This window comes from Pelodiscus sinensis, chromosome 1 (genome assembly GCF_049634645.1).
Source record: "Pelodiscus sinensis isolate JC-2024 chromosome 1, ASM4963464v1, whole genome shotgun sequence".
Lineage (NCBI taxonomy): Eukaryota > Metazoa > Chordata > Testudines > Trionychidae > Pelodiscus > Pelodiscus sinensis.
This window is the reverse complement of record NC_134711.1, coordinates 182,574,634-182,598,039: the sequence shown is the minus strand read 5'-3', so window position 1 is coordinate 182,598,039 and position 23,406 is coordinate 182,574,634. Positions and strand designations below refer to the sequence as shown.

The window sequence follows — 23,406 nt, the reverse complement described above, 5'->3', positions numbered from 1 at the left end:
CCATCCCACTTCTGACACCAAATTGAGGGGGAAATCTCGCTCCCCTGGGGTACAGAGCCCCCAGAAGGGTTCGAGGCCGGAGGTCAAATCAGTGAGGCAGGAAAGAAACTTAGAAGAGAAAACTTTATGATGCATGCATGCAGGCTGTCACTTCCAAGAGTGAAGCAGCAGCCCTGACAGACAGATTCAGGTATCCTTTATACAGAATGCTTAGACAGCTCAGTTGTGGATTGTTCTTCTTTAACATATCAAAGTCTCAGCAGAAGTACTTTGAGACTTCTGTTCACCCCAGGAGTGCTAGAAGTAAGTTTTTACAGTACACAAAGCCACATGAGAACTTGAGTGGAGGAGTCTACAAGGCAAACTGTGACAAAGATAAGGGTTTACATGACAAATTGTGACAGACTAGGAGTATCCATGAATTTGAGATAGTCATTTGTAAGGGTCTTTGATTAGAGCTAATTTGATTTCTCTCTGTTACAGGGAGAGAGGCCTGGAAAACTTTTTAACCCTTACAGCAGTTTTCTTTTAGAAAGTTATGATTTCTGCACAGTCTCCCCTTAGACACAATTGGAGTTATTTGATTTTTCTCCCACAGGCTTCAGATCATACTTTTGAAGTGTGCGTTTGTATTAAATGCACCAGGAGAAGTTCCTTTCCTTGGGCTGTGCTGGAACCTGCAATCCAGTGCGAGAAAGAGCAAAACATAGCCAGTGTGCCCCAGGAAGAGGGCAAGGAGCAGACTGTGTCTGAAATCTGGAAGTATGGTTACTACTTCCCCTTTGCTCCAGCAGGAAAGGAAGTGCTGCCAGCTATCTGGTGATGCCCATAGTGCTGAGGAAGAAGGTGGAAGAGCCAACGGTCCTCCAGCCACCTTCCCAATCTATATAAGAGCAACCTGGCCACAAGTGCTGTTCCTGCCCTGCGTAGGCTTTGGCAATGCCATGCAGATAAGTGAGGGGGCTCTTTATGCTCTCCTGGGCAGCCATGCATCCAGGCTCATGATTGAGCCCCTAATGTGGGGGGAGAACGAGGCATTTTGAGTACTGCCAGTTCAGTGTGATGGCTCTAACGCAGCCAAGAGGAAATGTGCAGGAATTAGTGCTGAATCTCTCCAGCAGATGGTTTTGAAATGGATTTTCAGTGGTGCTGTTGCACAGGTTGTCTCTAAGGCTGTGTCTAGACTACATGCCTCCGTCGATGGAGGCATGTAGATTAGACAGATCGGCAGAGGGAAATGAAGCCGCGATTTAAATAATCGCGGCTTCATTTAAATTTACATGGCTGCCGCGCTGAGCCGACGAACAGCTGATCAGCTGTTTGCCGGCTCAGCACGCTAGTCTGGACGCTCCGCGCCGACCTGAAAGTCCTTTATCGACATCCCCCTTATGCCTCATAGGATGAGGTTTACGAGGGATGTCGATAAAAGGCTTTCATGTCGGCAGGGGAGCGTCCAGACTAGTGCGCTGAGCTGACTAACAGCTGATCAGCTGTTTGTCGGCTCAGCCCGGCAGCCATGTAAATTTAAATGAAGCCGCGATCATTTAAATCGCGTCTTCATTTCCCTTTGCCAAATAAACAAATCTACATGGCTCCGTCGACGGAACCATGTAGTTTAGATGAACCCTCACATGTGGAATAGAGCTGGCCAGGGTGCAGTGTGGGAAGGGGAAGATTCTACCATTGGCTGTCCCACCTTAGAGCAGCAAGTGGAAATGCTATCCAAGAGATAGGTATTCTGACAGCTCGGGAGGAAATGAGCACAGCAGTTGGGGTGGAAACAGATATAATTTGTGATTGATTTTTTTTTTTTTTTTTTTTTTTTGCGCATGGTAAGGGGATTGCCCTCACAGATCTGTCCTGTCAATTATCAAAGCCTAGGAATGTACCTTGACATCATGGTTTAGGGAGAGCAGAGCTGGCAAACATTCACTGAGGCTTTTATAAGGGTTATAATGTGGATGTTGGCACTAAGTAAAAACATTTGTTATTCAGCTGAAAAAAAATACTCCTCTGCTGCTGTTTCTCATTCAAGATTGGTATAGACAAGAAGTCCGGAGTGTTTACATTAATTTAGTGTGGAGTTACAAGTGGATAGAAAAACTAGTAATTGTTCAAAAACTCATTGAAAATGTCTTGGTTAACCTCCAAATCCCTTGGAAAAAATTCAGCTCTGGCTGCGGAGGAATTATGCAAGAGAAATGTTATGCAGAAGGTAGGTTTATTCAGAAAGTGAAAGGGGTGTATAGTGGGTTTAAATGCCTTACATCTTAAATCGCTGATGGGCTTACATCGTAAATTAAGCTAGTCAACTAGATTCTCTGGCGATGGTTAGTAGCTTATGCTGGAGGATCCACGTTGTATTCTGGTATCCATTTCACTAAAAAGATGCTTCTCTCAGAAGTGCTTTTACTCACCCCACTGTTTCTTCATTCAGACGCAGGATATGGGGAATGCCCAAGAAATTTATATTTTCCCCTGCAGTTGAAATTAATTTCAACATTGAGCTCCACGAAGTCTTCCCAGAATTTACTCCTGCCTTTATATGGTCTTCTACTTACAGCAATATCCTTCCCAGATAATGAGCACTGGATTGTGCCCTGCCTCTCTACGTGTGCAAGGGGGGTGGGACACAAGGAGGCCCCCTCGTGTATCCTTGGGGTGCAGATTGTGTCCCTGCATTGCAGGGTCTGGCCCCTCTGTATGTGCTGAAGTGCCTGACAGTCCAAAATGAGCAGGGTCATGGCCCAGCTTAACCTCTCCTTGCCCCCATCCCTCCTCAACATGTCAGCAGAGCTTCTTGAAGCTCCCCCTTGAGCAATCGGCTCCATGATAATCTAACTCGCAGCTCTATGGTTTCTGAGGACAGGACAAGGAGTAATGGGCTTAAAGTGCATCAAGGGAGGTTGAGATTGGACATTAGGAAAAAATTCCTAACTGTCAGGGTGGTCAAATATTGGAATAAATTGCCAAGGGAGGAGGTGGAATCTCCCTCTCTGGAGATATTTAAGAACAGGTTAGATAGACATCTGTCAGGGATGGTGTAGACGGAGCTTGATCCTGCCTTGAGGGCGGGGGGCTGTACTCGATGACCTCTCGAGGTCCCTTCCAGTCCTATTATTCTATGATTCTATGATTCTATGGTAAAGGAACAATTGCCCGGAATGTGCAGCCGTGAGTCCCTCATTACAAAAAGTGACAGCAGTACAGCAGATTGCAAAGAATGGAATCTAAATAAGAACAGTTGAACCTGCAATACCTCTTCATTTTGGGGATGCCCTCATACGGGTAGGTGCCCATACACATTGTTCACCTGACTCAGTATACTGGTTGCACAAGACTACAATTCCCATTGATGGAGTTGAGGCCCAATTCAAACCCCAATGAAATCAGTGGTGATCAAGGGAAGGGAAAAGAGAACAATGGATAGAAAATAGGTGGACAAGATTTAAAATTATCCCATTCTTTAAATTAATCCTTAGCCTGGTCCTCTTTACAGTTACTTTTTGTCAATCTATTAACATGGATTGAGCAAGCCACACTACTGACCCCAGGCCTAGCTAACTTCATGTACCAGGCAGAATTATTTATGATGTCCTTGCCGATGAGCTTTGGGGCATATGAGCACACTAAGAAGTGGCCAACATCACTTCAGGGAAATTAAAAATTCCTGTTTAGATGTGTGTTTGCACAATGCTCCTTCCCAGCCTGGCTAGCGGAGTGTTCACCACATACTGCTTCATCCTCATCATCGTCCTTCATGCCCACTGGCGTATAGGGCAGCAACATAGGTCCTCCACTTCTGTCTGTCTCTGGCCAGCCTCTCAATAGTGCCCCAAATGTAATTCATGCTCTTCATTTCTACTTCAACGGTCCGGTGCCACATTGTCTTGGGTCGTCCTCGTTTCTGCTTCCTGCTACAGGGTTCCAGTTTTGTTGTTCAGCTTTCAGAAATTATGTTTTTAAATGCAAGTTAATGTGAAGTTGTTGCTTTTGCAAATGTTATCTTCTTTCCTATCCACAGAATTTGTAGTGGCATGCCATAAATTTGTGGAAGTGAATGCTTTGGGCCTAACAGTAGCTGCCCTTAGCAGCTATGACTCCAGTGTGCGAGCAGTAGCGTACTACGTACTGGGTTCCTTTCGCTCTCATCTGGAAGGAGCTCGCTTTCGAGAACAGAGACAGGTATGAATGTACCAGATTTAACTCATTGATGATACTAGAACTTGCCTTGGTAGGCACAGTTGGGCAAATGCATTCCTGGAAGGGACTCATTCACCATCCCTAATTTTCACTTGGCCTTGGATGGGTAGGCAAACCAGGCTGTCAAGCCCTGATTCAGGGTTTTATTAGTCTGTCATCTAAGATGTGATTGTGCTTCTCACACACTGTCACTTGTCCCAAAGCTAGCAATTCCCATCTATAGAAATGTGTGCTTGAGAATTTATAGAATTCATGTATTTTTAAAAAAATATCTGTTATCCTCTTTCCTATTCTGTTTTCTTCTCTCTGTATTTATTATGATTATAATCAGTGAGCTTTAAAAGAAATAACCTTCTTAGAGCCGTCGTTCTGCTGGAATTATGGCTTCATGTGTTACTTATCAAATATAATTAAGGCCTGTGTTCCCTTGCTCCCATTGAGGGACATCCTGCTGTATTATCTGATGATGAGTAATACTAGAGCTTTCTTTTCCTTGTTCTTGTGCTACAGCTGCTCTATCTTATGGATGTTGTACAAAATGGAATCAGACAACCGAATCTCAGGTTTACTTTCTCTATGACCCTCTTCGTTGCTAGGGTGGCGCAGCAAATGCTGAAGCCAGGTATTGTAGATTAAATTGTATGTTCTATGTTTTAACTTCTGGGGTTGAAGCAGGGAAAACACTAATGCACAGCATGATTAGTTTCAGTGATGCTTCAGATTCAAAGCATACTGGTAAACATAGCAACCACAAGGACCTGCTATAGCAGTGGTCCCCAACCTTTCGAGGTTGTTGGGCGCCAGGGGGCGTGGCCGTTCGCCCGCCGGGCGCCAGGGGCGGGGACACTTGCGCCCCGAGGGGCGGCCCCCCCCATAGCCGCATGCCCGGGGCCGGCGCTCCCCCCGCCCAGCGCCGCGTGCCCGGGGCCAGCGCTCCCCCCGCCCAGCGCCGCGCGCCCGGGGCCGGCGCTCCCCCCGCCAGCGCCACGCGCCCGGGGCCGGCGCTCCCCCCGCCATGCGCCCGGTGCCAGGCCAGCCCCGAGCACCTGGCGAGCGCATGGAAATGCCCCCGCGGGCGCCATGGCGCCCGCGGGCACCGTGTTGGGGACCACGGTGCTATAGCAAAGTTGCTGCTCCAGCATTTCCTCCAGGAAGCCAGATGTAGCAATGCTGCAACTGTACTTCAGTTTACTACACTGTGTTTTGACCTGTTCCAGCTGTGAGTGGCCTGGCCCAACCACTTTGCAGAGTTCAGTTACTTCCAGTGCTTCAGAGACACTTACAAAAATTCCAGCAAAAATATGTAGCCCAGCCAGGCAGGCCACCTGTTCCTCATAGGCATACCTCAACTTCTGTGAATTTTGAGGGACAGGCCCCTGTGTCTCAAACAGCCTCACTGTCCAGGACTGGCCCTCTCCACACATAAAGGCTCACAAAGTAAATGGGGTTCCCTTGAGCTGCTTCGGGCACTAAGCACTTGCTCTGCTAGTTCCAGCTCTGCTCAGGGGTTGAGGCATGCTGCAGCTCATCATGGCTCCTATCTTCAGACTCCTTGCCACCCCCAGGACAGCCTGTCATCTGTACACCCTCCACGCCAGCCACCAGCTAATGGGCCTCCCCCCTTGAAACTCCCCTTTCAGGCTTAACCCTCTATAGCAGGCGTTGACCCGTTAAGCCTCAAATTGCTGTTGATGAATCCTTTCCAGTCAGGGACAGAATTTACTCACCCTATCACACATCCCTCCAAATGTTTTAAGGAAAAACCTTCATTAGAATCTAACTCTTATGCACTGACTTATTGGAGGAGTGGAAAGCGTCTCACTTTGTGTGCAAGTGGTTGTCAGTTCGGAGCCTGTCTAATTTGTTGCAGAGGAGGTGGATATTCTCTTCACGAATTTTGGGCTCAATACAGAAATAACTGGGTGAAAATAAATAGCCTATGTTATACAGGAGATCAGACAAGATGATGTAATGGTCCTTTGGGGACTTAGAAGCTTTGTGTGCCTGCCTGACAGTTGTGCAAATAGCCTGATGTCTGTGTGAGCTCGGTGGGATACTTGCATGCCTAAATCCAGGCATTAATATGTGCAATACCAGATTTGGCTGTAACACAAAAGTTAAAAAATGTGGTCTGTCAAGACCGGATAGATTGCATAGTGCTGGCTCCCCTCCTTGCTTACAGCAAAAAATATAGGAAAACTTTCCTTGTATTACTTTTTCATTTGATTGCTTACTGTAATTGCCACTTGTGAATGGGAGGAGAGGTGATCTGCTGTATTGCAAATAGCATCAGAACTGTCCATGAGAGAATCTCTTTTAAGATGTGGTTCATGCTGTGTAAAATGTTGGAGAACCCCTGCCTTACGTATATTAACAATATACATGTGAAAAAGCTGCCTGAAGTTGAAGTGTTTCTTTGGCACTGATGGTTTTTCTGTAAGCAAAAATGGATGATTACATGGTTTGGAATTTGTCCATTCTTTTGATATTGCTTTTTCTGTAATACTCTTCACTGTGCTTAGTATCCTGTAATTTTTATGTGATTTCCTAGGGCTAATCTGTAAATATCAGTAAGGGATTTGCTTAACTTTGTAGTAGATTATCATTTTGGAGTGAAGAGTAATTGTGGAAGTATTTAGAATTGACCAGTATTTATATATTCATGTGATCATCTGCTTGATGTATTCTGTAATTGTGGGTTATCATTTTAGGAAAAATTAAGGATGATCAACAATACCTTCCCTGCTATAATATGGGAACATCATACTGGCCACACAGTGAAATATTCCTGACACTCACTGAGGCAGTATAATGTGTGCATCCCACTTCATTAGTGAAGTTCTGAATATGCACGGTTAAATTTTCCTCCTGAGCAGTAACCACTCAAATCTGTTCACAGAGGAGCACATGTACACAAAGATAAATAAATTCCTTCTGTCACATCAGTATTTGGACTTGAAGAAAGTTCCAGGATTTTATCAACTTTTCTACAGCTTTGATTTAGAGGTAATGTGAAATTCCTGTCCTTTATATCTCATAATGTCTGGCCTAACTAGGATTATGAATTGAGGGTGTTTGTGTCTACCAATGAACAAAAAAAAAATCCCAGGAATTTTCTACTTAACATTTGTTGTTATTTATTGGTATTTTTGTATCATTTTTATTTTCATATAAATTTGTATTTTTTTTATTGTGGTAGTGGCTAATGAGCCCAATCAGAGATCAAAACCCCATTGTGCCAGATGCTATGTAAACACCTAACAAAGGTCTAATCTAACTTAATTATTCATTCTGAATTCAGTTAAGATATTTTGGAAATACAGTAAACTTCCGATAATCCGGTACCTTTAGGACCCAGGGGGTGCCGGATTATCAGATATGCAGGACTATCAGAAGGGGGGGCTACGAGGGGTCTGGAGTGGGGTGGGAGGGGATGCCACCCCAGGCCTCTCATAGCCCCCCCTTACGAAAGTCTGACTCTGCCCCAGGCGTCCCTGATTCAGCCGCTGCTGGTCAGTTTCAGCAGCAGCTGAATCAGGGATGCCTGCAATAGAGCAGCACCAACCCAGCAGCACTCCAGCTGCTCTTGGGGACGCCTGGGACAGAGCAGCTGGGGTACTGCCCGGTTGGTCCTGTAGCACTGCCCCTTGGGGCTGCGGGACCAACCCGGCAGCACCCCAGCTGCTCTTGGGAACGCCTGCTCTGCCCGCGGCTTCCTGGAATCAGCCACTGATCTGTTTCAGCGGTGGCTGACTTGGGGACCCCTGGGGCAGAGCAGCTGGGGTCCTGCCGGGTTGGTCCCGCAGCGCCAAGGGGCAGCGCTATGAGACCAACTCCGCAGCACCCCAGCTGCTCTGCCCCAGGCATCTGGATTCAGCCTGCTGGTGAAACTGACGCTGCTGGTCAGTTTCAGCAGCGGCTGAATCGGGGACCCCTGGGGCAGAGCAGCTGGGGTCCTGCTGGGTTGGTCCCACAGCGTCGTCCTTTGGCGCTGCGGGACCAACCTGGCAGCACTCCAGCTGCTCTGCCCCAGCCGTCCCCAAGAGCAGGTGGGGTGCTGCCGGGTTGGTCCCGCAGCCCCGAGGGGCAGCGCTACGAGACCAACCCGGCAGCACCCCAGCTGCTCTGCTCCCGGCTTCCCCGATTCAGCTGCTGGTCAGTTTCAGCAGCAGCTGAATGGGGGAAGCCTGTCTGGCTGCCCCAGCACTTCCGGGTTCCTGATGGTGCCGGACCATCAGGAGTCCCTGAGCATTGGATGCTGGACTAATGGAGTTTTACTGTAGTAACCTTTTAAATGTGTCTGATTAGATTTGTGGTGTCCTGAAGAAATCTGTCTGTTGGTTACTTTTCATAGTGATGAAAACTGAAAAGAGGAAGTCAGGAGCAGTTGATGCAGCCACTTGTAGAAAACCATATTGTTTGTGCTGAAAAGCTTTCTCCTGGATGCTTTGCTTTGACATCAGTGACTGTGGTACTTTTCTGTTTGGTTTCCAGCACAAAACAGAACGTGACTGGGTTCTTGGGCTTCTTGGAGAAGGACTGCGAGATAAGCACTGCTATGAGCTATACGAGTATCAGAGGATTTTCCATATCATTTTGTGCTTCTTTAATAGTCCATTGTGTGATGAAACCTCCCAGGTAATTAAGAGAAAAATCATGTAAAACTTCAATTAAATTAAGAAGGGACATGTAGACGCTCTTCTTTAAAACTTATGATTGTTCAGTTGTGTGGGGGAAAATATCCACTTACATCAAGACTATGGGCCAAATTCTCATCATGGACTTAAACCATTTTTCACCAGCTGACAGTTATGGTCAGTGGCCTTATCTGCACCTCTGAAATTAACATTCAGAACTGTAATTTCTGTACTTTCAGTTGAGTGGTTGGGCCTTCGTCTTTTTAGGATGGTTCACAAGCCAGCATTCCACCTTCACTGTACTCGAAAAAGTAACAAAATGTCATTATATTCACAGCTTCTTTCGTTATCAAGAGTCATTTTACCTGAAATAAAGCCTGTTTATAAGTTTGTCAAAAAATGATTGTCATTCTTCCAAGGAATGGGCAGGTGTGGAGTGGCCAGCTGACAGAGTAAGCTACTGTACTGGTTTTATTCTGAGGAAGTAGCCAAACAGAATTCAATGATGTCAGTCTAACTCCTTCATTAATTTTACCTGTCTCTGAATAGAAGCATATTGGGGATATTCTTTCTGTGATGAATATCTGGTCTTATAACATAGGGGGGCATTCTTACAATGGAGACAAGTAGAGGCCGATGCCATTACTTTAAAAACTGAGCAATTTCCCCCCCCCCCCCCCCCCTCTATTTTTGGACTTGCGTCATCTTAAAGAAGCTTAACTTTCAGAAAATGTGGAGCACTCACTCCTGGAAAATCAGGCCGCTTACAGTGTCTCACTCAGAAATTGAGGTATCCAGGATCACTAATTGCCTTTGAAAATCTTGGCCTAAAATTAAAAAAAAATCTTGCTGTCTGGCCACTGCTTCTTTTTTTAATGAGTCAAATATAGATCCATCTGAACTAGAAAGTATGCTGTCCTATGGCTGTTCTACAGAATTTGAAATGTTTTGTTTCAGCATTTGCCTGTATGGGTGTAGATACTGTCCTCTAATTTTTCGAAATAGCTCATATTTTTATTTCTGTATTACATTTACTTCTGTATGGCTACGTCTACACTGGCATGATTTTCCGGAAATGCCTTTAACGGAAAAGTTTTCTGTTAAAAGCATTTGCGGAAAAGAGCGTCTAGATTGTCGGGACGCTTTTCTGCAAAAGCACTTTTTGCGGAAAAGCGTCCGTGCCAATCTAGACGCGCTTTTCCGCAAAAAAGCCCCAATCGCCATTTTCGCGATCGGGGCTTTTTTGCGGAAAAGAAATCTCTGCTGTCTACACTGGCCCTTTTGTGCAAAAGTCTTTCGGAAAAAGACTTTTGCCCGAACGGGAGCAGCAAAAGCACTGACAATCTTACATGAGTTCGTCAGTGCTTTTGTGGAAATTCAACCAGCCAGTGTAGACAACTGGCAAGTTTTTCCGCAAAAGCAGATGATTTTGTGGAAAAACTTGCCAGTCTAGACACAGCCCCCAAGTGGGAATTTTAATAGCTGCCTCTATTAGCTGTCTCTCCAAAAATACTTTTTAAAAGCATATCTGTGTGGTCCCAATACAGGTATATTATAAAAGATGCAATAATAATAAAATATTTATAACACTGCAATCCAGGCACTTAGCAAAATCTCAAAACACTGTACAAAAATGAACTCATTATGTCTCACAACGCCGCTGGAATGTAGGTAATATTGTTATTTTATAGACGGAGAAACCTGAGAGGTACTGAAATTAAGTAGCTTGCTTCTGCTTACATAGCAAAAACTAATCATAGAAGACATATCTTCTGACTCCCATTTCTGATTTTTAACTTCTAGACAAACTTCCTGTCTATGGTCCTATTCAGCAAAGTACTTAAGCATGTACCTAGCCTTCAGTAGTCCCTTCAGTGCTTTAATGCTGCTTATCTGGTTAAGTTCAGTGAGGAACATGTGCCTACATCTGTGATATGTTATCAGAATGAAGTGACTCCGGCTGATGTCTGTGTGGAAGGCTATATGGTGTGGTCTTGCTGACTTGTCATTGTTTTTCATTTGAATAAAAGCTCACCAAACAATTAGATTATTAGTCTGTCAATCCGAAATGTTTATAGTAGTGCACCAGCCCACAGATATGGGCTATAGAAATAAAAGTGTATTTTGTTTTCTGTTTCAGGGTCACATTTTGGAAATACTGCAAAATGCTGCACGTATCACTAAGGCTGCCTACGAACTGATACGAGACCATAGCCTCTTAACCTGGATATTATATATTCTGGAGAAAAGGTACATAGAAGGAAGACATTGGTGTAACGAGAAATAGTTGTGCTGCATGTGTATAACAGGAGTATGTGTGCAGTTGAAAATGGGTGAATAAACCCTTTTATTTTCATCTTTGTATGAGAGACACTTGCACAGAGGTGTGTCCAATCAGTACTTGCGATATTTCCACACACAAATGCGAACCTTAGGGTGGAGGAATTTGTGGAAGCCTAATATTCTTCCTAGTGCTGTTTAAATCTTGAGGGCTGTTTTTTAAACATTTCTCATACATATATATCAAGACGGCGTATTAGGATAGCTCATTAGCCACTCACTTCTTCAAATGTTGCCTTCAGTATCCAATCCTGCAATGACCTCTGCAAGGCTGTTAAGTTGATTCTGTGTCCTGAACCCCCCACATACACAAACGCAGACAAAGTCCTTTTGCATGGATCGTTCCTACTACGTACAGACAAGGAATCTGGAAAAACAGACCATGCATGCTCCCAGCCCCCACCTAGGCAGAGATTTGCAGAGCATACACTCTGAAGGATTTTCAAGTGACACAACTATTTATGTTCCTTTTTGGGGCACCTTTCTTCACACATGTCTGGTAGAGGAAGTGTGAATTTAGCCCAATATGCACAATGCTTATTTTGTGATTAGATTGGATTGGAAAATGTCATCCTTGTTTATGATCAAGCAACAGGAGTATGGTTTCTAATTATGTGGGACAGGTCACTGACCTCCAGGGTAATGAATAATTACCATAGGAATAGCTTTTGTTGTGTTCATAAAACACAGACAATCGACTGATGATCAAAGTGCCAACACCTATAATAGATCTTTTAATGGAAAAGGATTGATGACCTGTCCTCCTAAGGAACTTCTACTCACTTAAGGGCTTGGGGGCCTTTTCTGTTTGGACGAGAGAGAGGATAGATTGCTCCTTCTTACTGAGATGTTTCCCATTAGCTAAGTATAACAAATGGATTTTTGAGGGGGCATGACTTTGTTTTGGGAGAAATAGTAATCGATTTTTCTTTTAATTAACCATGTAATCTTGGCTTCTGTGCTGTACTGCAAAGCATTGCTACTTTTGTAAACAATAGTATCATAGAAATCAAATCTAGGACTGGAAGGGACCTCAGTCATTAAGTCCAGCCCCCTGCACTGTAGCCAGACCAAGTAAACCTAGACCATCCCTGACCAGTGTTTTTTCCATTTATTTTTAAAAGCTTCCACTGATCGGGACATCTCCCTTTCCCCACCTCCCCTTGAAGCCTGTTCCAGAACTTAGCTGCCTTTATAGTTAGAAAGTTTTTCCTAATATCTAACCTATATCTCCCTTGCTGCTAAGCCCATAACTTCTCATCCTACCTCCAGTGGTCATGGAGAACAGTTCATCGCTGTCCTCTTTATAATAGACCTTGACATATTGGAAGACTTATCAGGTCCTCCCTCACTCTTCTTTTCTCAAGACTAGACATAGTTGTTGTTTAAACTTTCCTAATAGGTCAGGTTTTCTAGACCTTTTATAATTTCTGTTGCTCTCCTCTGAGCGCTCTCTCTCCTAAATTGTTGCATCCTGAACTGGATGTAGAGCTCCAGCTAAGGCCTCACCAATGCTGAATAGCATGAGAAAATTGATTTCTGTATTGTACATATATTGTTCTTGTTAATACACCCCAGCATCATATTAGATTTTTTGCAGCAGCAGCCCACTGACAACTCCTATTGAGTTTATGGTCCATTGTAACCTTCAATACCACTGCTGCGTAAAAAGAAAAACTTAAAAAACAACAAATGGTCTAATAACACCTTAAAGACTAACAAAACATGTAGATGGTATCGTGCTTTTGTGGGCACAACCCACTTCTGAAGAAGTGGGCTGTGCCCGTGAAAGCTTATGATACCATCCACATGTTTTGTTAGTCTTTAAGGTGCTACTAGACTATTGGTTGTTTTTTAAGTTTTTCCTGTTATAGACTAACTTGGCTACCCCTCTGAAACTACTACTGCGTAGACAGTTGTCCCCCATTTTGTAATTGTGCATTTGATTTTTCCTTCCTAAGTGAAGTTCTTTGCATTTGTCTTTATTGAATTTTATCTTGTTGAAATCAGATCAATTCTCCAATTCGTGAAGGTCATTTTGAATTCTAATCCTGTTCTCCAAAGAGCTTGCAGCCCCTCCCAGCTCGGTGTCATCTGCAAGGGAAAATTCCTTAATACAAACCATAATGGAAACTCTTGTTTTAAATAGTAATTGATGTAAAACAAATGGTGCCTATTGTGTAGCTTGCAATTTTATGGATTGCTTTGGAAAATTATTTAAATTTAATGGACGATATAGTTGAGTCAAAAAGAACTAGTTTTATTTAAGGCCTTTGCCAGAAAATACTGTCAGTTCTCCATAATAATATGTAGCTCTTATAAAGCGTAACAAAATAGGTCAGTATCCCAGTTGTTCAGATGGGGGAAACTGAGGCACCAAGTGACAAAGTGACTTGTCTGAGGTCGCTCAGTAGGCAAGTGGCAGAGCAGGAAATAGAACCGTGGTCTGCAGAGTCCCTGTATCCACTAGCTTACACTGCCATCCATAGAGATGAGTTTTTTATTATATGACACCCAAAAAGGTTCTCAGTGTATGGGCAACCAAGGGCTCCATCTTGCAATGAGTTATACCTGGGTAGAATCCTGAGTCCACTTGGAGCTCCACTGACATCAGGCCTGCCTACGTGTTGAGGTCTCCAAATGTTAACATGTGGCTCCTTCTAGGAGATGGATTGGATATTGACAAGTCAGTTTCTGCCTTCCATAAAGACATTTATGTTTGTCTTCCAGGTTTCTGGAGAACAAGATGCTAACCAATATCATTTCATTAGTCCATACTCTGTGGATAACAAATTTAGGAAACAAAGTGATGTCACCTCAAACTCCTTGTGAAAAAGAGCTGCAAGAGAAACAGAAGTTCCTTCCTCTTCAGCTTATCAATGAGTTTCAGTATGTTTTGCTCATGCTTGTTAAACACATCCGGTAAGTCTTTTTTCATCAGGTTTCCAGGCTTATGTGATCATGTTGTTGTTCAATTTGAAATATATTATGCCAACACAAATTCACTTAATCTCCAATAAATTAGTCCTTTTCCCCTTAATTTTAAATGGTGCTAAATGAACCCTGGTGGAGAAACTTGTGCAGAAAGATTTTGCTATTAAACATGTTAAGAATGAAGTAGTGACTGTAAGGTGACTCACATTCTAAGCACTTGACAGGTGGTTTTTTAAAAGGGAGCGTTATGTAATGTGTCCTCTTTTGCTAGATCAGAGCCTACATCCGTTACTTTAGTTCTCTGGCAGGCATCCTCCCTGATGAAGCTTCAAGCTCATGCTACCTAAACCGGTGGTCACTGTCTGGCCAGTGATTGGCGCAGTCTTCATGTATGAGTTCTGCTGCTGGGTCTCTACTTCATGCTTGGGCCCAGATCCTCAAAGCTATTTAGACCCCAAACTCCCACTAAAGTCAATGGGCGCTAGGTGCCTAAATACCCCTGAGGTTGTGAGAGTCGGTCCATGCCTCCCTAAACCCTGCCCCCCCAGTTGGATTTGTATGCACCATCTGATACAGCCTTGGCTAGCGGGGACTGCTGGCATTTCCACAGCTTCTGGGGCAGGTCTGCCCACCTGAGCAAACAATGGCTGGTCTCCTTTTGTCCCCTTCATTCTACATGTCACTCCCTTTCCATCTCATTAGTCTAACTGCCAGCCACCCCACCCCCTCCACACGCAGTAGTTAGGTACATTCAACCAACTCTTCTTGTCCTAGTATGGACCCCTGCCCAGTCTGCGGGGGTGAATCAGGCTCAGGGGAAGTGGTAGAGGGAGGAATAGGTGAACAAGGCAAACTTTTCTAAAGTATTTCATGGGCCTGAGTCACTTCTGAAAATGTTACCAAACATTTTTTGTGGTAGTTCTCTTCTTGGGAAGTATGCCTGTGTGCTGGCAGCTGGAAGGTGGTTGGGTGCAAATGTCCTTGGCTCTGGACTGGCTATCTTCTACCCAAGTGACAGATGAGGATTTATTGCTGTTATTTATTATTTGTCTTCTGTGTTTAGAGCATTCCCCACATTATGGTTTTCTGTCTGGCTTTTACAGTTACCTTGCCCAGGCTGCTGGTGCTCTATAGATAAGAATTGTGATATGTGTGCTATTGTGGTTTTTTGTCCGACTGTCCCATCGGGCACTAATGGAGAGAAGCAGCAGAAATTCAGTCAGAATGAGATTAAATGTCTCTTGCATCCTAAGAAACTAAACGTAAAAAAACCAGGGGACTTTGAATAGCAGTGTATTTCGCTTTTTTCTTTTGGTTAACATATATATAAATTTCCTTTTTCTTTTTGATATAGGACCAACTTAGATTTTGCAACACTCACTCAGTTTTTCAGTACATTCAGTTCTGTGCTAGGATACCGAGCTACTGTTGTTGAGGCCTTCAGACAAATGGGCAGATTTACTGTGAATGCGAGTGTCCTTTCAAACAAAGATGTCCTGATGCTCTTGTATAAGTGGAGCATCATTGAAAGAAATCTGCAGCTCCAAGAAGATGTGCAAACAACTGCTCAAAAATACCAAGTCAAAGATTTGCTTAGTAAGTATCAAAATATGGGTTTAAAAGTGGTACTGGTTGCAGTGATTTTTATCTTTGTTTAAGCAAATAAAAGAGGAGGGTGGGGAGCTTTCAGGAACCTATATTTCCAAAGGAAGCCAGCTTCATAGTAAGAAAAAATCAGTTATAAATCAAGTATTGTGGTATGCAAAATACATTTCATATTTTCACAATTAAATATAGTTTTAAATAATTGTGTGGGGGGCATAGTCATCAGTTTGCCATAATAAACTAGAAGTGATTTAAAATATTATATTTGTGCAGAATGATATAATATTGTGGCAAATTGTTTGGACAATATTTTCTGAGGATCTGGCAGCCTGTTTGGTTTTGTTGCATGTTCCCTTAAGGTATATCTGCACTATAGAGATCAAAGCGGCTGCTATCAGTCTTCCAGGGTTCAAATGAGCAGGTCTAGTTAAGACCGCTAATTCGAACTGAGAGGGGAGCTCTGGTCGATGCTGGTAGTTCTGCTTCCATGAGGAGTAAGGGCAGTTACAGGAATACAGGCAGTCCCCGAGTTACGCGGATCCGACTTATGTCGGATCCGCAGTTACGAACGGGAATTTTCTCTCCCCGGAGGACTGGAGCGGCGGGACGCCTGGTCCCACCGCCCGCCTCCTCCGGGGCGAGAAAAGCTGCTCCCCATCTCCCTGGTCTGCTGGGGGGGGGGACGCAGCTAGTGCCCCCCCCCCCCCCAGCAGACCAGGGAGACGTGGAGCAAAGCCCGGGGCCTGTGGTAGAGCAGGTGGGGCGCTGCCGGTTGGTCCCGCAGCACCGCTCCTTGGCACTACTGGACCAACCCAGCAGCACCCCAGCTGCTGTGCCCCAGGAGTCCTGATTCAGCCGCTGGTGATCAGTTTCAGCAGTGGCTGAATCAGGACGCCTGGGGCAGAGTAGCTGGGGTGCTGCTGGGTTGGTCCAGTAGCGCCGAGGAGCGGCCGTGCTATGGACCAACCCAGCAGCACCCGAGCTGCTCTGCCCCAGGTGTCCCCAAGTCAGCCGCTGCTGAAACTGACCAGCGGCTGACTACAGGAAGCCTGAGGCAGAGTTGCTCTGCCCCGGGCTTCCTGGAATCAGCTGCTGATCAGTTTCAGCAGCAGCTGACTTGGGGACGCCTGGGGTTCTTAAGTTGAATCTGTATGTAAGTCGGAACTGGCGTCCAAATTCAGCCGCTATTGAAACTGATCAGTTTCAGCAGCGGCTGAATCTGGATGCCAGTTCTGACTTACATACAGATTCAACTTAAGAACAAACCTACAGTCCCTATCTTGTACGTAACCCGGGGACTGCCTGTAGTGTTCTTTTTCCCTTCAACTTTCTACAGTATGGACAGCGCCAAAAGTCGAGTTAAGTTACTTCAACTTCAGCTGCGTAATTAACATAGCTGAAGTTGCGTATCTTAATTCGACCTTGTCCCGTAGTGTAAATATATCCTCTGTGAATAAAGACCTTGTAACAGAAATATCTGACCAAGAAGCCAGTAGGTTAATCAGCTAGAATGATGAAATTCTGACCCGGACAGTTTTTGCTGGAAAGTCTAATTAATAAAAGTTGTCTCATTTCAGAATGTTGGCATATACCTTTTGGAATCTTACGTCAGAATTATTCTTATATCACTATTAAATTAACTTTTTTTAAAAATAATTTTCACAGTGGATTTTTTTTGTTTCATAGCAGGACATTAAGGAATTATTTTCATAAAAATAGAAAAAAACACTTTATATATAAAGTTAATATGTTTTTCTTTCTGTTATTAAAAAGACACTGTGGAGGTAAACATTTTCCAAAATGCACGTTTTGTAATACAAAATATTTGTATGATTTAAAAAGAAAACAAAACGCCCAATGGGAACAGTATTGTTAAACATTCATTGGTCTGCAAGGTTTTCAGTCAGTCTTGCAGTGTTGCGAGAGTACATGAGAACTTAAAAAGGAAATTAATTTGAAACTAGGTGTAAATAAAAAATGAAATTGACTAGTCTATTTTCATTGTCCATGTTGAGAGAAATACACAAAGTAAATGAAAAGCACAATGAGTGAAATGTAAATTAGACTTTTTACTGGTCTTTCTGGTTTAATACTAGATAAGGATATGGTAGATGGGGAAAGAGGCATATCTTTTAGTCCAGTATACCAGGATTGGATATACTGTAGTTTTTTAAGAATATGTTATTACTTAACAAAGTATGCATAATATATTTAAAGGCCGTCACATTTTAAAAGATGTCAACATTTTTTTCATTTGGGTATTTCTAGGAATTCTGTATACAGTAAAACTCCATTAGTCCGGTATCCAATGCTCCGGGACTCCTGATGGTCTGGCACCATCAGAAACCCGGAAATGCTGGGGCAGCCGGACAGGCTTCCCCCATTCAGCTGCTGCTGAAACTGACCAGCAGCTGAATTGGGGAAGCCGGGAGCAGAGCAGCTGGGGTGCTGCCGGGTTGATCTCATAGCGCTGCCCCTCGGGGCTGCAGGACCAACCTGGCAGCACTCCAGCTGCTGTGCCCCAGGTGTCCCCAAGAGCAGCTGGAGTGCTGCTGGGTTGGTGCCGTAGCGCCGCCCCTCGGCGCTGCGGGATCAACCCGGCAGCACCCCAGCTGCTCTATTGCAGGCATCCACGATTCAGCTGCTGCTGAAACTGACCAGCAGCAGCAGAATCAGGGACACCCGGGGCAGAGCCAGACTATCGTAAGGGGGGGCTATGAGGGTTCTGGGGTGGCATCCCCTCCCACCCCACTCCAGACCCCTCATAGCCCCCCCGTCTGATAGTCCGGCATATCTGATAATCCGGCACCCCCTGGGTCCTAAAGGTGCTGGATTATCGGAAGTTTACTGTATTTGCCTATGCCATATATATATATATATATATATATATATATATATATATATATATATATATATATACATAAAATTTGAGTATAGTGAATTATGTTTGCATCCATAACCATTTCTGTAGTTAAAGATCACTTATTGTGTCCAGTTTCATTCTCCAGCATTCAGTAATTCATAAGATGGTCACAAAAATGTACGTTGACATGAAATGTTGCTGTTAAAATCACCTGCTCAAGTTGATATTTATTTTTTTTTAGTAATCAAAATTGAAAAATAATTGAGGTTTCTGATTTTTCAAAATTAGCATCCCATTCAGTACTGATGTGGTAGAATAAATGTGTTGCTGCTGTTTATAAGCTTTACTGCTTTGGTAATTAGGGATGTCATTGTGTAGACGAATACACAATTAATTGATAAACTTGGACTTATCAGTTAATCTTGTTGACTACACACATTTCCTCCTCCCCCCCCCCCCAATGAGGGGCTGGCTTTAAGCAGGCTCCCCACAAGCACTGGATCCGCCCCTCCTCCTCACCCTTCCGATGGCTCTGCTGGCTCTGATAGAGAGGCAGCAGTGTGGAGGTTGAGGGGGGCAGGTTGGAGCCAATATGAGCAGGGAGCCCGCTTTCAAGACAGCTTCCCACACGTATCTGCTCTTGCAGACTGCTTGCCCCCTCTTCCCACTTGCTGCCTCCTCCTGGGGGGGACAGGGACAAGCAGGAGCCCGTGATGGGGGTGGTGGTGTGGAAGCCAGCTTAAAAACCAGTTCCCCCCAGCACCAGCTCTGCGGTGCTGCCTGTTCCCCTCTCCTTTCTTCCCTCCCTTTCTCCCCCCCCTATTGCCTCTATGACCAGCCAGTCTGTGTGGGGAGCAGGTTTTCAAACTGGCTCCCCTTGCGGACCGGCTCCTGCCTGCCACTCCATGCTGTTGCCTCTGATATAGGGGGCTCCCTGAGGTGGGGCCAGGAATGCATTGGCTGCCGGCCCTGCCTCTGTGGACTATTGAATAGTCATGTAACCACTAAGGTTTCATGCAGTTACACAACTTTTCAGTGATACGATATCTAACATCCCTATGGCTAGCAGTGAACTGAACTGAAAGTTTCAGATAACCTCACATAAAAGTATAAGCTTTCACAAGATCAGTGATAAACAACATCCTGTGGACCTGGTGCACACTGAAGTCATTGGAAAGACACCTATTAGCTTCATTGAGCTCTTCGTTGGGTCCTAATGAAGTAATTGAACCCTTTGCAGATAAAGACTTTAATTTAGCAAAGTACCTAAGCATGTAACTAACTTTTACACATACAAATTCTTCCATTCACTTAGCTTGGGTTGTTGAATCAGGCCAGAAGCACGTACCTTGAAACCTTCCAGCAGGTATTACACAAGGCTATCCTGCCTGTATTATTGCATTATAGTGGCAGGTGTTCCTGGGAGGGTTGAGACTTTTTTTTATTTTTCCCATTTACAGAAAATATTAAAGAAAAGAACAAAGCTCAAGTCCCTTTTCGGCCTTCATCTCGTCATGTTCGGAAAAAGGATGTGGTAGAACAAGAGGAAGACACTGATTCAGAGCTGAAGGTTTCAAACTTAGAGAAATGCAGAGACCATCTGGAGTCTATATTGGTTCACTGGGAGCCTGTTTATCCAGCCCTGATAGCTAATCTTCCAAAGGAACAGCATGAATCTACTGATCCAGAGAATGAGACTGTCAGTCTTACATGTGCAATTGCTTACCTAGTAACCAAATGGCTAGTGAAGTCCATGGTTGATCATAGCCTCAACATACAAAATTTACTTTTGACTCTCAAGTGGCTAAACAATAGCATTTTACCCTACCCTCCTGTAGTGCAGAAGATTCTTAGGGATGCCACCTTGAAAAGCAGTATTTTTAAGCTTTACAACAGAATCTGTGATGCCAATGAAGAGAAGTCATCCCACATTGAAGAGCTCTGTTTGTTTAGTACAATCATGCTTCACTTTATGGTTGCTCAGGGGCTGACTAACACCAGTTTCCATGAAGTGATTAAAACATTCTGTCTGTCAGCAATGAAAGAGAAGGATGAGATCAAGAAAGGTAAGTTATTGTTGGCTTACACTCAGTTAACAAGGCAGAGGAGCAGATGACAGTAGTTATATAGTTAAATATTTTTCATTCAGCAAATATTTTCGGAATATGTCTTTGCTCAGATGGATGATCATTGAGTTAAGTCCTTCCCAATAAGATAATTTATGGCCAACAGGCTAATATAGAATATGGTCTTCACCTCACAAGTATATTTGAGATAACATTAGTCCCAGTCCCCAAAAGAAGCTGGCATCTTTGTTGTAAATTTGGCTTGCTGAATTTTATACATGGGTAGCAGAAGTTGTGCAGGGAAAATATTCTTGCATTAAGAGTCCCATTACACTTTCTGGTTTGCATGACTACATTTCTGTCCATTTGTAGATAAAAGTTTTTGCTAGGTGTATAAATAGAGTTTTGAAAGGGAAATGTTGATAAAATATGTTTTCCCATTTTATTCTTATTCCTTTTTTTTCTCTTTTTGTTTCACAGCTTCTTGTGTATTCCTGGCTTCTGTTTACATTGGGGACATTTGGCTTGGAGCACAGGAACCAGATACGTTTATAAGCCATGTCAAATTGATCTGTCATGGTACAGATCATGGTAAATTAAATGGCGATGACAAGAAAATGCACAAAAAAGCAGAAGAAGCAATGGTGTCTCTTTGCAAAGACATTTATATAGCTATTTTGGGACATTAACTCTTTATACCTACTCGTACTCTTAAATGTCAAAACCAATGTCATCACTGCTGGTAACAATGAAATCTCCTCTGAATTGTACTATGTAAAAATTAATTTGTTTTCCATACACTGTACAGGCTCTAAGAAAGAGAGCAAGACTTAAAAGAACTCTACACATGAGGAATCTGGCACTAGTCTACTCAAGCACTGTTTTGCTCTTTCTTTTGCAGACAGAGATGGGACTCTGGAGTTACTATGTAATTTATACAACAAATATGTTTTACTTTCTAAAATACCGAAAAGAAAAATAGCTGATTACTGCAGTGCCTCCAAACTCACTTTCCTGTCACCACTTGCCAGATAACACAAGTCCTAGCATGGAAATAACTATGGCAAAGACCTATCTCCTTACACCCCTGAAGAGCTGAGGAATGGTCTACTGTGTGCTAACCCCTGCTTTTCCAGACAGCAGGGATGAGTGTTTCTGAAGCAGACCTAACTTCTGCATCATAAAAGAGAGGGGAAATATGAACCTGAGTTTCCTATGTAATGGTGACATGTGCTAGGCTACTGCTGATTGGGACAGTCTAAAGACTTGTATTTCAATAGGATAATGATTGGTTCTTCTGCTTACTTTCTGTGCAGAAGCACAGTTCGATGCTACAACTTCACTTATGTTAAATCCAAGGGTTGCTTTCTTCAAATTAAGACAAAAAATAGTATAATTCACCAAAACAAGACATAAACAAATTGTACTTCATCAATTAAAATTGTATTCTGTTGCATGTTGTCCATGAAATCTAATTTAAGATTTTTCACAAGACCTGAAAGGGGTGATTTAATGTATCATTTCAAAGATATAAGAACATGCAGATCCTGCATTTCAAGCTGTGACATGTAAAACAGGGTTTATTATAATGCCTCATATGTGCTATGCATAGGTACTTTGTACAGATTTCTAATTGAAAGTAAGATCAGAGATATGCTCTCCTTTTTATGTTTATATAATCTATTTTTAGGACAAGTGTAACATTTCATGTTCACATCATGGTTTGGAATTATATTTTATATGTTAATATATTCTGAAATATTTATATTCTTGTAGTTTTTATTCATAATATCAGTCTATTTAATGATGATTTTTTAAAAATACAATATTCTCTTTGCTTGTTCAATGAAAATATGTTTTATTCCAGAGGGCCCATCAAGGCTTGTACTGTCACATAACTTAAGCCTAAAATTTGACATACCTTTAAAAGATGCATCAGGGAATGTTCTTTTCAATTTAGGGAAAAAAAATCATTTTCTTAAATCTATCACTATTGCCAAGAATCAGGTAGTAAAGCAATAGCTGCCATTTCGTTGTGGTGTGCTAAAAAGAACGTGTGAGCAACCAAGAGCAAGCTTTATTCTCAGACCTTTCCATATTGCTAATGAATTACTGTTGCTTATGCTAGTGCAGACACAGTGAACAAAACCGAGGAGGTGGTTACTTACTGTAACCGGAGGCTCTTTGCGATGTACGGTACACATGTGAGTTTGCCTGAGTCCAGAACTTTTCTCAAAGCAATATCTGTTGACCTGCATATGTCTCCTTGTGCTCCCAAACAAGAGCATAAGAGGCAGTGAAGGTTGATGCTACTCCAGTTCCTCCTTTTTTACGGCAGAGCAAAGGAGATAGAGAGAGGGTAGTGGAATATAGATGGAGATCACACATCTTGAAGAATCTTCAGTTACAGTAGGTAATCTCTTGCTCCTCTTTGAGAGGTGGTCCCTCCATACATTCCACATGTGAGTAACTTATGATCGATGTGGAGGTAGATGCAAAGAGGCTGATGGCAGAGCCATTTGTAAGACCACTCTCTATAGATAGGTCTTGGTAGTGTCAGTGATCTTTCAGTGGAGTGAGTGATAAAGGGATAAATGCCTCCTCCAGCAACAATATGGCTCCAGTCAGAATTGAAGGTACTAAGGGCACCGACTCCACATCCTCGTACACTGATGCAGCTGACTGGTGTATGGAGGAGGACCAATAAGACCCCTGTGATGGCACTTGGACATCTGTGGTACTGGTTCCAGGGGGCTCC

At 43.4% G+C, this 23,406-nt stretch overlaps 1 protein-coding gene across 1 annotated transcript in view; it reads left to right on the top strand.

Annotated features, from left to right (window-relative positions):
* The window catches only part of URB1 (URB1 ribosome biogenesis factor), an 89,163-nt gene extending 66,748 nt beyond the window's left edge, over nt 1-22,415 (top strand). The window contains exons 31-39 of the mRNA XM_075910757.1: nt 4,025-4,185; nt 4,714-4,825; nt 7,103-7,209; nt 8,698-8,841; nt 10,981-11,090; nt 13,911-14,102; nt 15,469-15,710; nt 20,043-20,648; nt 21,129-22,415. Of these exons, the coding sequence (XP_075766872.1) occupies nt 4,025-4,185; nt 4,714-4,825; nt 7,103-7,209; nt 8,698-8,841; nt 10,981-11,090; nt 13,911-14,102; nt 15,469-15,710; nt 20,043-20,648; nt 21,129-21,337 (1,883 nt within the window). The 3' untranslated portion in view covers nt 21,338-22,415. The remainder of the gene's footprint in view (nt 1-4,024; nt 4,186-4,713; nt 4,826-7,102; nt 7,210-8,697; nt 8,842-10,980; nt 11,091-13,910; nt 14,103-15,468; nt 15,711-20,042; nt 20,649-21,128) is intronic.
* Nucleotides 22,416-23,406: the final 991 nt, after the last annotated feature.